Source organism: Drosophila busckii, chromosome 3L (genome assembly GCF_011750605.1).
Source record: "Drosophila busckii strain San Diego stock center, stock number 13000-0081.31 chromosome 3L, ASM1175060v1, whole genome shotgun sequence".
NCBI classification, from domain to species: Eukaryota; Metazoa; Arthropoda; class Insecta; order Diptera; family Drosophilidae; genus Drosophila; species Drosophila busckii.
Window position 1 is genome coordinate 1,441,657 of NC_046606.1, and position 17,508 is coordinate 1,459,164.

Here is a 17,508-nt window from a genome sequence, read left to right on the forward strand (position 1 = left end):
TATTTTTGCCTAAGTGCAATTGAAGAGCGTTTGATTAAACAATTATGGGCGTCGTTATATTGTTATAACAGCTGAATGGGCCAGGCTCTCGCTTCATGCGAATCGTTAAAGTTAAAATTATGTTTATGCCTTGTGCTTAAGATTTTCTTATTAAATTTTCACTCAGCTTCACTGATTCACGCTTAAGAGAATCAAATGTGTTTAAGCTCTCAGCAATGAATGAAATACAAAATATTACTACCGTAAATCAATAAAAAACAGCGTTTAACCAAAATATTCGTAAAGCTGCTTGATTTGCATACAAGTCGCTGTTAGATTATTTATATCAAGTGTTTTTCTCTTCTCACAGTTTTTTCGATTTGATTGCCACTTAAGTGTTTTGGCTTTATTTAGACACGCTGCTTCCTCCAAAAACTTGAAGTGATCTTGCCGCTCATCAAAACGACTGTCAAATTAACTAAACACACACACATAAACAGACATTGCGTAGGTTATGCTAATGAATCAGTTATCAGTTAATTGTGTGAGCGTCCCAAAGACAAGTTGCTGCAGTTGTTATCAGCGCTTTTAAGTGTGTAGGTGTGTGTGTGTGCAGCTAATAGGCCAATAAATACTGCTATACTGTATAGCTGTGGCTAAGCGCAACTCTTGCCTGCAAATCCTTTTGACAAATATGCGCATAGCAATCGTGACTATGTTGACAGCTTTTGGCATTGTCGCCGCAATTGGGCAAGGGCATAAAAACAAGTTCTTGTAGCAGCAGCGTTCGCTCCATGGTAAGATCAGCAGCAGCATGGGCAATGCACTAAAACTGGCCTGAGCATGGGCATAAGACAAATATTTAACTTAACAACTAGCAAAGAAGGCAGCCAGAGCTCTAAACGTAAAAACCATAAGGCGCAGCAATAACAACAACAGCAGCAGCCACAACAAGAGCAGCAGCTAAAAATGTTTCTAGTTTAGCTTGCGGGGGCTGCAGCAGAAGCAGAAGCAGCAGCAACGTTCATTACGCATTGAAACAAAAACAAAGACAGCAGCGTCGACGCAGCACAGCTGCTGCGCTTTGCTCTCTTCTCTGCTGCAGCCAACGCAGTCAAACGCAGGCAGCAGCCTGGCACGCACTCTCGCTCTGTTGCTTACGCTCCCACAGACAGCAGCGTCGACGCATCTCAGCTGCTGCGCTCTGTTCGCTGCTCAGCTGCAGCCAACGAAGACACGCACTCTCGCTGCTGCTTGCGCTCACACCTTTGTTCGTGGCGCACGATCGTGTCGCTGTCGTCGTCGTCGGCTCAAGCGTCGCTTTGAAAACGTTCGGTCTCCTGCTCACATTGCTCATACGGCAAGTTCAGTGAGTCTCGGAACTTTGTTGCGTTCAGTTGACTGCTGTGTTCGTGCCGCGGCTAAAAAATAAATATTGTGTGTGAGTGTGCGAGATCAACGAAATTATTTGTTTTAGCAAACGGCAATTGGAGCTTATTAGCAAGTTATCTGTAGCCAAAAATTAATTGAAAAATACTCTTAAGTGATTTATTGCACTGCTGCTTATTGTTATAAATAAATTCGCTGCAATTTATTGTTTGTGATTTTTGACATAATTGTGTGCTTGTGATTTATATTGCCGGGTCCATTGTCTTGGCAGCATACACAACTCGCTTGGACTTGAGGCCGCTGCCATGTAAGTAGTAAATGCAAATGCATGCTAATTATAATTAAATTCAATTATTTATATGCCAACTGAGTGTGCGACATTTCCTCGTACATTCGTCTTAATCAAAAACAGATTTCAACTAATAATTTGCATAGGATTATGGCCATTGTTAGCCTGAGTTCTTGCAAACTGATTTGCTTAGCTTAAGCGTTTATAAATTATAAATTAAATATGCAAATAAGCTTAAAGTTCAATTGCAATTAGCGTAAGCTGCAATCATATGCTGCATTAAATTGTCATTGAATTCCACAAATATTTGAGCCAACACCTCGTTAATCATTAACTACTAATTACGTTGTTTAGGCTTCCTTATGGCCAACAACACTCGAATGTGTTTTTAATGACGTGCAAGGAAATGACCAAAAGTGTCTGTTTTATTGTTAACCCGTAGATCCTAAAATAAGCTTCCGTTGCCATATAGATATAGCAAAAATGTAAAATTGTGACAATGTCACGATCGCTCAGCTTTATAATCGTGACTGTTGACAGCGCTTGTCAGCGAACAGCAACAACAATAATATATAGTATAACATAATCAAAATATGTTTATAATATTATATATGACTGACTGGCTGGTGTATAAATTTTTGCTTTTTGTAAACTGCAAACACGAGTCATTAATTTTCTGTTGCTGTTACTCTTGTTGTTGTTAATTAAGCAAAAGTCATTTGCATGAATTACGCAGCTAACGGTAAACGAGGTTTATGTCTTTTCGAGGACTGTGGCTCTGGGTCAGAGACTAAGCAAAAGAGTTTCGAGTTTAACTGCAAACTGCAGGCAACTGCAACTGCAACTGTCTATGTCTATATATTATGCGTGGGCGTTCGAGCCACGCCCATTTACAGCTGCAAAAGCAATTAGCAAACAGCGACAGCCATACATGTTAGCCAGACTCTGTAAAAAGCAAAGCGTAGCAGTCTTTTAGTGCAGCAAAAGTTGCTGCGTACTGCGTACAGCGTTCGCGACTGTCGGCTGTGCACAGCTTTGTTTTGCATACTCTTGAAGTTTGAACTTGTTAGGGTCTGAAGTTGAAGTCTCGTTATGTTGTTTAGTTTTGGCCACTTGTTGTCATTGTTGGCCAAAATGTCAAACTGTCTGTCCAAAGCTCGAACATGTGAAAACTTCAAACACATTCCGTTTAATTGAAACAACAAAGTGTAAATAAAAAACTGTAACATGTCAATAAATGTCAATAAATAAATTAAATAAATGAGGTAACATGTGTAGTTGATAAGAGCCTTATGGCTTAATAAAATGAAATAACTGTCTCAAGCTTAAGGAAGATCTGTTTGATTAGCTGTCAGATAAGATCACATATATATGTATATATATATTTTTTTTTTGCAAAATATAAAACAAACAGCTGCTGTTTGGTTTTCAATGGGTTATTGAACTGAAAATACAACAACAATTGAAAAATTTAAACAAAGCGTACACAGGCTGTCAATTGTTTGAGATCTAAAACATTTTACAGCTCATCGCAACAAAATTAATTACAAATGTGCGTTTGCCAGTGCGTGTGTGTGCGTGTGTGTGTTACCAAATATTTCCATTTGTTGCCTGTTGTTGGCGGCGTTAAGCTTTTAGTTTATCTCTTTATAAGAACTTGAGAGGCGCGGCCCAAACATGTTGCAGTTGCAGTTGCTGCGATTACACAAAAACATAAATAAAAACGCAGCTGTTTGCATTGCATAAATACAAAATATAAAAAGCAAAAAGATATGTCTCTCCTCTACACTCTTAAGCTGAAGTCTTTAAATCTGAGGGAAAGGCAGTCGAGAATTTAATTAACATTTAAATGGCCAAGCTGAGTAGCTGTTACTTTAAATTACGCCAACAAATGCTGCATAAAATACGTATACGCACACTTATGCTGAGTGTGTATGTGTGTGTTTAAACAGGTTGAGTTTATTTGGTACCCACTATATAATTAAGCAATTGCATTTTGCTTGCCAGCGTCTCATGATTAATGTTGAAAATGCTCAACTTTTTATTAATAAAAATCTTAGCTAAGCGCATTCTACGAAACATTTCTCACTGCCATGCCACAAAAAAAAAAAAAACACACAAGACAAGCACAAAATAAAAAATAATATCAACTGGCTAAACTGACATGTAGCGAAGATATATATAAACCAAAAAAACTATTAGATACAGTGGGTAAAACTGTGTGGAGAAGCAGGAAATGATAGCAGCATAGGATTGTAGAGAAGAATAATGTGCCAAGATGTGATCAATTATTAATTAATTTATGTAAATTTGTGTTTACATTGTTTAGCTAAAACAATCAAGTCTAAGATTTTCATAGCTGATTGTTCAGTGGAAAGAAATTTAAAACGCAAAATAGTTTCAAATTGCAGTTGCATAGAAATTCAAAGAATTACTAAAATAAATTAAAATAAAAATTAGAATTATAAGTAAAATGTGCTTGGTTTGATTTTTATATTTTAATGCTTAGAGCTACAGCTAAAAAAATGTATCAAAATTAATTAGTTAGCATTATAAAAAAATAAAAAAAAAATGTATTATAAATAGTAGATTTTATAATGATTGCAGGCATAATAAATTTACATATACCATTAATCAATTAATTCTTAAATTACTCAGTTCAAATGCAGTCGAACTTGCTTCAGTTGAATTGCTTGAGCTTAAACTTTTGAGCGCATGACAATCAAAAAGGCTTCACTGTATTCCATCAACAGCTCATGTGGTATATACTATATGTCTGTGGCTTTCAGTTATACATATATATATGTGTACAACTTCTGCTGCTCGCATCTTTTGTGATTCATTGGCCATAGCTCATGTCTGGGTCAGCACATGTACAACACACACACATGGACACACACACACACACCGTCTATGGACACCCACAGTGGTTGTTGTTGTTGTTGTTAGTCTGACAAAAATAAAGTTGACATTCTCATGCTGAGACGAATGCCGCTTCCCTGTTGCTGTTGCTGTTGATTCTTCGGCTATATATCTATATCTATGACTTGGAGCTGGTGGCTGATTTATGCGCTGGGAAAACAAATCAATAACATTTAACACACGCACTAATTTCCTCATGCCACAAACGCTCACCCACACCCTCTCACTCGCATTCATTTAAATTCGGGCTAAGCTGCAGCCCAAACTTGATTTATAAGCCAATGCCAGCGCTATTAATTAGAAATATATCAAAATATTAGCGTTGCCGGCGCTTTTTATATACTATATAGTGTATATTTAGTGGATTATGTGTGTGTGTGGCTGTGGGCATCGTGGATTGATTTATCTGAGGACTGACCAAATTTGGCAAAGCGCACAAGGTCAAGGCAAAGTTGTCAACGCAAATTCAAACTTAGATTTCAATGGAAATGGTTTTGGCAATATTTTTGTGTTCATATTTTTTTTTTGTATGCGTCTGCAGCTTTGATTAAGCGGCGCTCGCTCGGTCAACCTTTATTTTAAATTTTATAATATTTTGTGTATTTCGTGGAACTTTCAAAGTTATGACAACTGAGCTCTGGGCTGGCAGGCTTGTCTGGCTGGTCGACAGGGTTTCACTTACTAAGCGGCTTAAGGCCGCACCTGATGTTGCCACAAGCTGCTGCAGCAACAGTTTTTTAATAAAGAAAACCCTTCATATGCAGCAATTTTTAATTAGCAATTGTTGAGCTTTCATTTGGCTGTCAGCTTGTTAATAATTGAAAGCAATTGAAAATTAGCGCCTAACATAAATTTAAATTGTGTAGCGCATGAATATTAATAAGCTCATTGAACAATTACAAATAATTATAGTTTTATTGCTTGACAAATGCTTGCCACAAAAGGCGTCACGAATCATTAAATTAATATATGCCCCAAAAAATAAATATGCATATTTTGAGCTGAACAAAAAATTTAAACACTTCCGGCTTTGGTTCATTTCAATTTATTGCGAGTTCAGCCTGCTGCCAGGTTCACTTAACTGTTAACGCCTTTTTTTGTATTTTTTAGACTTACGTTTTGTTTGATTTATACGACACAAGAGATTCGGCATACTACAGGCAAACGCGTCATGTTGTACAAATTGCCTTTGTTGGCTGCCCCTTCACTCTCACTCACGCTGCTGATCAAAAGTGTTGCCCACTCGACCATGAAAACGCCAATGGGCCAGCTTGCCTGCGTTCCTGGCCACTTCTGTGTAGCCCTTTAGCTTAAGAGTTTGTTTAAACAGTCAGTCCAAATGGCTGTAGCGGAAGTTTTCTGCATCAATAAACAAATTATTTATAAATAAAAAATTATGACAGCCAGAGCATTGCTTGCTGCCTATTTATTTATCAATAATAATTTCAATATTTAGCTGCAGTACTTCTAACTAAAAATTAAGTATACGACACTACGTCTTACAAATTAGTTTAATATAATTTTTTGCAGAGCATGCAGCTGTCTTGACTGCCTGCACTACTTAATATATATGCTAGCTTTAAATTAAAGTCAATGGACAGGCAGTGCATTGAGACAAAGGAATTGTTAATGAGCCAAGCTGAGATGGACAGGGATAAAGAGTCAGCGTCAGTCAGTCAGTCAGTCAGGCTTGCATCCGTCTTGTTGCTTACATTTACTTTAAGCGTTGCGTACGCGTGCTAAGCGACTATGAATTTGTTAACGCTTGAGCGAAAGTGAATGCAACAGAACAAAACTTGATTTGAACTTAACTAAAGTCATGACTTTACTTTAAAATCTTTGCAGCTTACAGTTGACAGAAATGACGCGACTGCTTTGGCTGCTGCTGCTGCTTGCCACAACGGCAACAGCGCTTAGGTTGAACAACACCAACTCGCATCATCTACATCGTCAGCAGCGTCAGCGTCATCATGCGCCAGCTCATCATCGGCATAGTGTTAAATCAGATGCGGAACTGCTGCCGGGTGCAACGCTGGCGCCTTCGACGCGACTGCGACGCGTGCAGCCGCCACATAATCCTTACAACAACAAGCAGCTTAACCGACGTCATCACTCGAGCAGCGCCCGAGCAGGCGAATGGGACTACAATACGTATAACATTTATACGAATACCTTTGGTCCGCCACCGCCGCCTGTTTCACCCTATGCGGGCAAGGGTCAGGATAATACACAGGATGTGGAGTTTATAGGCGTTAGCGGGCGTGGGCGTGGCTATGACTATGTGCCCGCCATAACTACAGCAGCGCCGCCCACAAATCTCAATCGTCGCTCGCTAGGCGGCGGCACTGTGCCCCCCCTCGTGCCCGCTAGACGTGGCTATAGCTACACCACCAGCGCACCGCCCAGCATTACCACTGAGGATAGCTTGGATAGCAATACAATCAGTCGCCATTATCCCACAGATGCCAAAGAGATGGAAAGGTAAGAAATTTGTTTTATAAGGGGCGTATGATTAATATTTCTGCTTAATAGCATTTAACAGAGGTCAACATTCAAGGCTGTAGACTTTACCTGCGGCTTATCTTGCCGCACATAAATTATAAAATATAAGAAAAACATATACTTATGACGTCTGACGGTCGTCGCCGTCGCCGCCGCAGCTCTTGGGCTTCAATGTCAACTGCATTAATTTATGCGCGCGCTTCAAATGTTTGTAGTTAAGGCCTGGGCTGCCAATTGTGCAACAATTGCAGCAAATCAAGTGCAAGTGCGCTCCTTAAATGTAACAAACGCGCCAGCGATCTTCAGCTTAGATAGCAAATGGCATTGAACTGCAGCCAACAAGACACTCCAAGTCCAAGTCCAAGTCTTTGTCGTTGTCATTGCTGTGCGGCTCTTGCTCTTGTCTCGTTTTAAGGTAATGAACTTTAACGAGTTTTCAATTGCCAGTTGCATTGCTGTTTGTTGGCCTAATTGGTATTAATGTGACGCTACTTAAGGGCACAGCAATTGCAATACGCTGCGTATACGCAATCTTAAGCACATTATTTAGTCTGCCAATTATAGTTGTTGCTGTTGCTGTTAGTAGCTGCGGCTATTTTGTTGCAAATTATGACACTTTTTTTGATTTATGAGGCAGCCACAACGGAAACTGCCAAAAAGCGCCAGCAGGCAAACGTTCCACAAACATCATCAGTCATAAACATTTGCCTAGGCACAGTGGTTAAAAAAGTGAGAGATGAATATGCCTTATATACTTAAATTCAGTACCAAGTGCACTTAGCATTTGTATTTTATTTTTATATATATTTTTGTTTATAAAGCTTTAAAGTAAATTTAATATTTTATGCCAATTAGGTGAACTTAATAACTTTAATGAACATATCAAGATTTGATTTTAAGCCTTAAACAGCATTGATTTAACAACTTTATGCTAAATGCATTTTTAGCTTTATCTTTTAAATTTTTATAAAATATTTTGTTTTATTTTAAATATTGTATATCGAATATTTTAGTCTATTTAAGGGAACTATTCCAAGAAAGTCATTTAAATCCTCAAGCTAAACCAATTAATACTGAATGGACTTTTAGCTTTACCTTTTCCCTTTTTATATAATATTTTGGTATAAATATTTTATATTGAATATCTTATCCTATTTAGAAGAACTTAACGAACTATTTACTCAAGTTTAACAACTTAATGCTGAATGGATTTTTCTAGCTACACCTTTAAGCTTTTTATAAAATATTTTGTTATATTGAATATGTTATCAAGCAAGTCAATTTAATGCTTAAGTAGCATTGATTTAAAATAAATTGCTATTGAATTAATATTTGATGTTGAATATCTTATCCTATTTAGGAGAACTTAACAAACTATTTCAATCTTATATGGATTTTTAGCTTCACCTTTTTATAAAATATTTTGCTATAAATACTTTATTTTATTTTAATACACAAACAACATTAATTTAACAACTTAACCTGAATGCATTTTTAGCTTTACCTTTTCATAAAATATTTTGCTATAAATATTTTATATTTTTTAATGCTCACCACTGTGGCAGCAGCAACAATAACGTTCGCAGCCTTGCCTCTATTTCTATTTACTCAAGCGTTGCACGTGCAGCAGCTAAAGTTGCAAGTATGTAAATGACTGCCACGACGACGACGTTGCAGCAACGCCAACGTCTGTTTAATGGACAGTGCAACGTTTCAATTGCAATTTGCGCCAGCGGCGGCAGCAGCAGCAGCAACAGCCGCGTTAATCAGCGTCATATGCAACGAATCGCAGATAAAAAACTATTTGCTGACTAGCTCAAAAAAAAATAAATATATATATAGATGGCAAGCTGATGATTTCAATTTTAGGCAGCAATTTGTTATTGTTGCTTTGCTGTCTTGACTTTTGACAATTGATGGATGTTTGATTGAAGTTTGCAGACTGCGGCGGCGGCGCCGCCGTCGTTGCGTCACTTTGTGTGTGGCAAATGTTTTAATTATAAAGGTGTTGAATTGAAGCAACTTATGTTGGGCTATAGGCAAATCGAAATCGAAATCGAAAGGCCACTTGCCACAGCGTCTCACAAACTAATCGCGCAATCTCACAACAAAGCAGAGCCTTGACTTCAATTTGCAACAAACAATTGTTTAAATCAAACAACGACAACAAGAGTTATGTGCACTTTATGCAACATTGTGTGACCCTAAGCAAACTCGTTGCCTCTAAATTGCTTGTCAACGTTCAATGCAGGCGTTGCAACTCTGACTCTGACTCTGACTTTGTTCTTTATGCCTGTTGTAATAATTACGAGCTCGAGCCTCGATTCGATGCGGCTCGTGGCTCTGGCTCTGGCTCTGGCTCTGGCTGCTTGCAAATGGAAAATTCGTTAACTCCGGGCTGGGTTGAGTTGAGTTGAGCGTAGCCAACGTGACGTATTGTGCGCTCAATGTGTTTACGCCTACACGTGCCTAATGCCAACGCCCCCCCCTTTAACAAGTCTAGCCTTTTAATTTTTTATCTATCAAGCCCCAGTCATGCCATCAAGGGTAGACCTTGGCCCAGCCAGCAAGCGTCTTTAATGAGTTTTTCCACAGATTTTTCACAATGCTGGGAAATCTTTGTAAGCAAGCGAGCAACTGTTCGTAGGTGTTTTTGGCTAAGGCACACGTGAGCAAACAAATGACAACTCAGCTGAGCTAAGCAATATTAATTGAATTGCATGCTGAAACTGAAACGAAAAGAAAGTTGCAGTTTAACAGATAAAGATTAAGGCAGAAAATTGTAGAGCGCCAAATCATGGTAAGAAAGAAAATTAACAGGAAAACGCATTTAAAAAACAATCACTTTTTTATTAATTATATTTTAATGCGCTCATGTTCATGTTCTTACAAATCTGTGCAAGGCGAAAAAAAACTTAAATGAATGTGCGCAAACTGAAGTAACAAAAATTAATTGAATTTAAATAAAAGCGCAGTTTATATTAAAATAAATATATGACAATGGCAATGTTAATCCAACGCTCAATACTAATTGTTGTAAAAGTCAGTGTGGTGCTGGCTAAAGTCAATTAATAGATTAAATAATAATTCTAAGCCTAAAAATACTAAAATTCTAATAAATCTATTTATTTTACATTTTAAGTCTTCGCAGCAATTATAAATAAATAAAATAAATTATTTATTTACAGATGAATATTTTACAAACTAATATAATAACTAAAAGTGTTGAGTGCTAGGTACTAAGGCCATCGAATCGACAGTTAACTAGATGCTGCTTAGTATGTTATTATAGTCTAAGAACTTAATTAATAATTTAACGCTATTGTGGGTAGGTGCGGTAAGAAGCGATTTTGATTGGATCTGGCCAAAATGCTGGATGCTCGAGTTGCTAAATTGTGGGCATGTATGCAAAATGTGTTGCGTTCATAGTTTTCCTACGCGTTTGAGGCAACTGGGTATGGGTTTTGCTAATAAAAAGTTGGAGCTTAGTATGAGAAGTTTTAGAAGTATTCAGCCTTGCTGCAATTTGTATGGTCAGCAGACAACTTATTAATGTAGTTTAAATTTAAATGAAAAATACTTTCTGTATAATTTTTAAACAATTGAAGCTCTAGCCAAGTTAAAGAAGTTGTAGATTGGGCAATTTATGAAAGCTAAAGGCCAAGACGAGAGTTAACAATAAAAATTAAACAAAGTTGCCACAGCGACAGCCAATGCAATTTATAGCTCAAATGGGCAACAATTATAAGAGACGGCCTAGACTGCAACAAGTGTTTGCTCAGCAAGCCAGACAGACAGACAGTCCGAGTTGAATGCAATTAGTGTGGCTAAGAAATAAAAGTGAGTAAATCACAAAATCCACACAGAGAGCGAAACAATTGAGACAAAAGTTGCAGACAGTGGAACAGAAAGACGGACAGGCGGACGGACAGCACAATAATTTGCAAATCACGCATCTCAAAATGAAAATTGGGTTAATGCAATGCTGCCAGCAGCCAAAGACACTGGCTTGAGCTACAGTGAGACGTACAGACGGACAGACAGTTGGCCAGCTGAGACATATTACATGTAAACTTGTTCAGCAGTTGGGCTGGGGGGGGGCGCTGCACTGCTTTTTGTCTTGCGGGCAGCGAGCGAACGAGCGAGCGAGCGATTGAGCGAATGTGTGTTGTATACAAAAGACAAACAAAACTGTTTGCGACTGCGCGCCACACACGAACATGACGCACAAAATTCCATGCCACATGTAGCAGCAACAGATAAGCAGCCGTGGCTGGCACGCCATTTGGCTTACTTAATTATGTTGCAATTGCATATGAGATGACTAGAAAACTTGCCCCATTTGCACACACACACACATGTATGTGGGTGCAACAATTACTTGAGCAAACTGTAAATTGTCGTCTAGCCTAGACAAGCGCTAGACGAATCGCTTTCGAAATGAGATTGGCAGCTTAAGCTGCAGCCATTTCACTCATCGTTCGACACGCGATTTTCGATAATAATCTCAAACAGCTGGAAATATGTTAATTTGGTAAACAATTTATAGCAGCAACTGTAAGTCTGTATGTGTGTGTGTGCGCCTTTTGTTAGCCGTTTCTATGGAACGTATAAAAATGGAAATCGTGTCTTTCCCTTTTGGTTTTTAATTCAGAGCGAAGCGGCGCGAAGCTTCTGCCAAAGCTCACGTTGCAACTCACTAATCGGATTTTCGTTTCTTTCGTCTTTTGGGCAGCGCTGTTCGTTGTTTAAACAAGTTTTTGGGGCATTAATCATGCTTTACAGCCAGTTTCAGTTACAAGCTTTGAGGCCTTTGCCTGCGCTGCCCGCTTGCATTAGTAGGGCGCAACGCATTGACAGCTCGTGTTGGCCCAAAGATCGCTTATCGTGCGATTATGTTGTGGCCACAACGCAGCAGCGTACAGTGAACTCTATAGAATCTCTTTGTGTGTTTGGCCTGCGGCAACACTTGTGCCTGGTGACTTGGCTAACTCAATTTTCGCGCGCTCACAGTCAGTTTGTCTGCAATTTTCATTTCACTTTTCCAACGCTCGTTCGCTCGCTCACTCGCCGGAAGAGTCGTTATTGCATAATCAGCGAGCCAAGACAAATTTACGGCCAAATTAGAACTGACGTCGGCGGCATGACTGTGCGAAAATTTCTAGTGCTCAGTGTTTATTATGGCTCTTAGAGCGTCGCTTAGGCTAAGCGACTTTATGGCTGCATTAGCTGCACAAGTAACTTTGAGCTACATTTGAAATGCAAAAATAAAAAAGTTTTAAAGTTTTTATATAAGCCTATATTTTACTGTCGCTAGATGGCGCCACAATGCTAACTAAACTTACATTTTTAATTGTTAGCTTAAACTTTTGTATTAATTTTATTTCATACTTATTTATATTATTATCTTATATAAAGTTTGTATGTTATTTTCTACGCCGCTAGATGGCGCTGCTGCAGTAGCGCATGCATTAGTCTTGCAACTTGTTGCAAATTGCTCAACTCACTTGAGTGCTGTAATAATTCTTTGGCGTTGCAACTAAAATAAAGAAACATATAAAAACTAAAAGCTTGGCCAACGTTGACTGCACTTGCCTTGCCTGGGCTAAAATATTATTAGAAATTCTGGATGCAGTGCGTCGAGGCGTTGCTTGCTTGCTTCTCTTTTTTTTTTTAGCAATTTGAACGCCAACTAAAGCGTGCCTCAGTCTCTGGGACCAGCAGCTGGAGCAGCTGTGTGGCACCACCAGGAAGCAAGTCTAAAAATTGCAGGCAAAGCTTGTTTGTTGTTGTTCTAGTCGTGGTCTTGTCGTCGTCGTTGTCGTTGTCGTCGTCGTGTTATATATATACCCAGGCTATATATATATATATGCATGACTGCATAGTGGGAGTTGTTGCTTAGCCTAATGATGCATTTTGGTTCTAAGTCTGTTGGCCAATTTAGATTCTAATTTCATGTAACAAATCAGATTAGGCTGCCTGCTTGCAGTTCAAATGGTCAGTACAGTTAGAGCCTGGTCAACAGCCCAAGCAGCGTTTGGCCTCAAAAAAGAAAAAAGAGTAAACATTTTCACCATGTTGAGCATGTTGGTAATAAAATGCATTTTTATGTGCGCACAGCAACAATATTTTTATGTTTTATATACATTTGTTGTTATTTGAAATGCGTTTTGCATATTTCGACTTTGGCCTAAGCCAAAAGTTAAAGTCATTTACAGCTGTTAAGTGTCGCCAACTTTCAAGCTTTTACAGTTTTACATTTTCTTTGTAAACGGGTTCGTTGTGTGCGTGAAAACTGCAGCTATAATAAAAATGATTTAAAGCGTTTAAAATACCAAAAGCAAGTTGCTGCTTTTGTTTGCAGCGCAGGAACAAAAGAAATGTTAATTAAAAACAACTTAAGCAATCAGCTACAAAGCAAACTTAAGAGCTTCAGTTAAAGATTAAGCAATTCCATGCTATTGTTGCAATTTACAGCCTCTTAATTAACAAGTTAAGCGCTTAAATATATTAAGCAATGCCTTAGTTAGGCTTTTTTATATAGCACACTGCTCGTTCATTTATTAGCCCACACATATAAAAACACCCGCACTTTGTATCACCTTTTGGCCCTTGGTAGACCAAGAAATTCTGGGAGACTGACTCAGCCATCAATTCCCGCTTTGGTTCAATAAAAATAAATCGTAAATCAATAAATTAAAGTTCAAGCGCAGCTGGAACTCAACTTTCGTTTGCTTGGCTGCATTTTGCTGTTCGAAATTTAACAGTTTTAAATTATGTGATTAATTGGCCTGCATTGCACACTTTCAACTTTAAAAATACCAAAAAAAAAAAGATAGAAATTATGCGCTTTATTTTGATTGATGTTTTTATAATTTTGAAAAGTCATTCTGCAGCTAAATAACGTATACGCCTTAGGTACAGCGCTTAGCTCTTTAAAATAACTGCGCTTAGCTGTTGTAGGATAAGATAATATATTGCATTCATCAAATAAATTAAGTATACGTTCTATGTACAGAGTCTTGTGTAGTCGGCAGCGTTTTATTGTTTTAAAAACTGCGCTTAACATTCATAAGACAAGCAGCTGCTTTAGCTTTTATGCATGCCACAGGTGTTGCTGCTGCTGCTGCTGCATGCTGCAATTAAAAATTCAAATTTAATTTTAGTCTAAACGTTTCTAAACAAAGCCAATCTACATATATATATAAACACACACACAGACAGACAGACACTGAGACCATTGTCTGGCGCAGCGGGCTGCCAACGTATCCGCCGTGCCAATGATTTATGCGGCAACAAAAAAGATATACAAAAAAACGAGAAAGAATCTTTTGGAATGAGCACAACATTTCATGTTGCACTTTTGGTTGGCACAGTTTACAGTTTGTTTTGCTACAGCGTAAACTTCCGCATTTTGTTGTTCTACTCATGGCACCCTTAAATAAAAAAGGCGAGAGCAGCGCACTGCGCATAAATAACGTGAGAATTATGTTTGAGGCAGTTGCAAATGCATAAATATGCATGTGGCCACAACCTTAAAGAAATTGTTGCAACAGGACCAGGACCCGTTGTGCCACTTTATGCTGCCGCTTTTGTTTTTTATATTATGCTGGCCAAGTCACAAACACAAGCAGCTAAAAAAACAAAGCGTGGTAACAAAGCTGGCCACGTTGGTTGACTGCGCTTTGCTTTAGGCCAACAGGCTACAAGCCCAGTTATCAGCTTGAAGTACCAAACTCACAGCCGTCACTCAGTTGTTGACCACATCACGCGCCTGCAATTGTTTTTGGCTTTTGCGCGGCCCGCATTGCCAATTACGACACCAACCAGCAACCAACAGCAGCAGCAGCAGCAACCGGCAACCAACAGCAGCAGCAGCAATTGTTTGCCAAGTCGCGCTACTTGCAATTTATGGATGCACCTTGGCTTCTTTTATGCTTATTTATATTTTTTGTTGTAGTGTTTTTTTGGTTTTTCAATATTGTTATTGTTGTTGTTTTTGGCAATTCACAAAAATCGAAATATCAAAAACCGCTTATTATCAGCGTTTATGTGTTTTGAAGCCCTGGCGGCAAAACTGGGCAAAGGTCTCTTCTGTGTGTTTACAGTTGCGCACAGTTTGGCAGCCACTGTGCTCAAAGCAATTTAGCATAATATGATTTTCACACATTGCCAAACAGTTTTGTGCGCTTTAAATGGCATTTAAATATAAACCGTTAGATAGGGACAGTTTATTTGAATATTGATGGATTGATGGCAGCAATAAATAAATGTAATATCAAAACATTTATAACTTGCACAGCAGCTGTACCAGAGCATTTAAAATAGAGTAAACGTTTATTGAAATTGGCATTTACAGTTAACTTGAGTGATGGAATATTCCATCATGCAGCAGCATGCATAAAAACTTCTCAGAGAGCGATCAAGTGATATGAGCGCAGCTCCTGTTTTGATTTGTCAACTGCACTCTCTCTCGCTCAACTATCGCCTAGCTCACACACACAACGATGTGGGTGAGTCGCTGCCTTATCGCCTAAGCAGCGCAGCAGCTGAGCGTGTGAAAAAGGGAGAGAGCATGCAGGTAGGCTTCAGTGCCTAACGAAAGGTCGCACAGGCTAGACGTTAAAGCTGGTGTGGGCGTCTTTAATTCGATATAAACGGTAAACATGTCTGTGCATGCTAAACTGTTGTGCTTTTATTGCAAACGTCATTGAATGGACATGCGTAAGTTAATAAAAGTGTTGACTTGCATTAAAAGTTCAGCAAAAGACTAAACAGTTGCAACATAATTTATTTAAATTTGCTTTTCGTGACATGTTGTTTGACAATTTGAAGACAGCGCATAATAAAATGGTAAAAACATTTGTGACAATTGCCGACAGATGGGCGCTTGGTCAACATTCAAAGCTGTTGACCAGTCTTTTTATTATGACAGTAATTGGCTGCTGTCTGTGCAGCTGGAAAAGTTAGTTTCCATTTCAGTGGCACCAGCTACAATTTCACTTTTATTAAAAATAAAATAAACACTAAACTAAACTCTTTGCTTCAATCCACAGACGACACATTTGCGTGCAGCAGCGCACTATCACGATGCCAGTGAAGACAACGGAGGTGTACACGCGACCCACCTGGAAACATGTAAGCACGCCTTGTCAGCCGCCCACGTTTGCGGGCCAAATGTGTACCAAGGTGCAGGTGGTGCATGAGCAGGCCTTTAGGGATGTCATCAAGCACAAGCCGGCGCAGCAAATGACTTACGATTGCTGCAGCGGCTGGAGCCGTGAAACTCCACGCTCCGATGCGTGCATGAAACGTTAGTACAATCAAATGATATATAAATATATTCTAACTTGGCTTAAATTGCAGCTAGTTGCACCACGCGCTGTCAGAATGGCGGCAATTGCACGGCGCCGCAGACTTGCAGCTGTCCGGCGGGCTATACAGGTCGCTACTGCGAACAGGATGTGAACGAGTGTCATACGGAGAAGCCCTGCGATCAGCAGTGTGTCAATACACAGGGATCGTATTACTGCCGCTGTCGTCAAGGCTTTGTGCTGCAGGCGGATCAGCAGAGCTGCCGCAAGCTTTCCTCACACGCAGATGATGCCTTTGAGGCGCGGGATTTGGAGAATGATATAGATGATACAGATGCGGAGGTGGCTACGCGACTGCAAAAGATCGAGCGCTCGCTGGCCAATGAGCGTGTGCATACAAATGAGCTGCAAAAGTCGCTGCAAGCCACCTACAGCGTAGTGGACACGCTTAAGAGCAGGCTCAGCACGCTGGTAAGTTCATGCCAAGCTCCTTTAAAACTTATCCCTATTAATCCGTTCTTTCAATTGCAGGAGAAGCAATCACAGGATGTTAATCGCATGCAAACGAATCTCTACAAGACAGAGTCGCGCACCAACAAGCTGGAGGGGATGCTCAACATGTTGCTCAAGTGTCGAAACGGCCCCAACGCCAATTGTCCCTAAGATTTACAGTGGGCTGCAACCGTGCCAACACAGAACTGCATTTTTTTAACACTAGAAATTTATACAAGTTTTAGTTTAATTTTAAAGATTTATGTTTCTTTTCGTGCCGTGCCGCTCTCCTGCTTGTAAGCCATTCCCAAATGCAAGTGCCTCTGTAGTTCATAGAAACAAAAACAAAAACAAGTTTTATATACCATAGTACTTAAGCGAACGTGTCATAAATGTATGTATTAAAAAAACAAACGAATGCCTTAGCTGTAAGCCTAAACATTGCTATTTACGTGTATGTGTCTAGTATTTGCATGTATTTGTATATAATATATATGAAAAAGTAGCGTCACAATAAATACATTTTCGTATTCATTAACATAATTTTAAATTCAAAAAACCGCCAAAGATTGTGCGCGCATGCGATAAAGTGCTGCCACTATATTAAATGCAGCCCTGCTT

General features: G+C 39.1%; 1 protein-coding gene across 1 annotated transcript; it reads left to right on the forward strand.

The window, feature by feature from the left end:
* The first annotated feature begins 1,341 nt into the window (after positions 1–1,341).
* Positions 1,342–17,421, forward strand: LOC108600455. Its single transcript, XM_017988044.2, has 5 exons — positions 1,342–1,675; positions 6,425–7,060; positions 16,138–16,394; positions 16,448–16,866; positions 16,927–17,421. The coding sequence occupies exons 2-5, from the start codon at positions 6,441–6,443 to the stop codon at positions 17,056–17,058; spliced, it is 1,428 nt and encodes a 475-aa protein (XP_017843533.1). The 5' UTR covers positions 1,342–1,675; positions 6,425–6,440; the 3' UTR covers positions 17,059–17,421.
* The last annotated feature ends 87 nt before the right edge of the window (positions 17,422–17,508 follow it).

Coding starts and splice junctions, on each gene's coding strand:
- LOC108600455 (XM_017988044.2), top strand. CDS start 6,441: ATGACGCGACTGCTTTGGCTGCTGCTGCTGCTTGCCACAACGGCAACA. Junction 7,061..16,137: donor GATGCCAAAGAGATGGAAAG/GTAAGAAATTTG, acceptor TTCAATCCACAG/ACGACACATTTGCGTGCAGC. Junction 16,867..16,926: donor AGAGCAGGCTCAGCACGCTG/GTAAGTTCATGC, acceptor TTTCAATTGCAG/GAGAAGCAATCACAGGATGT.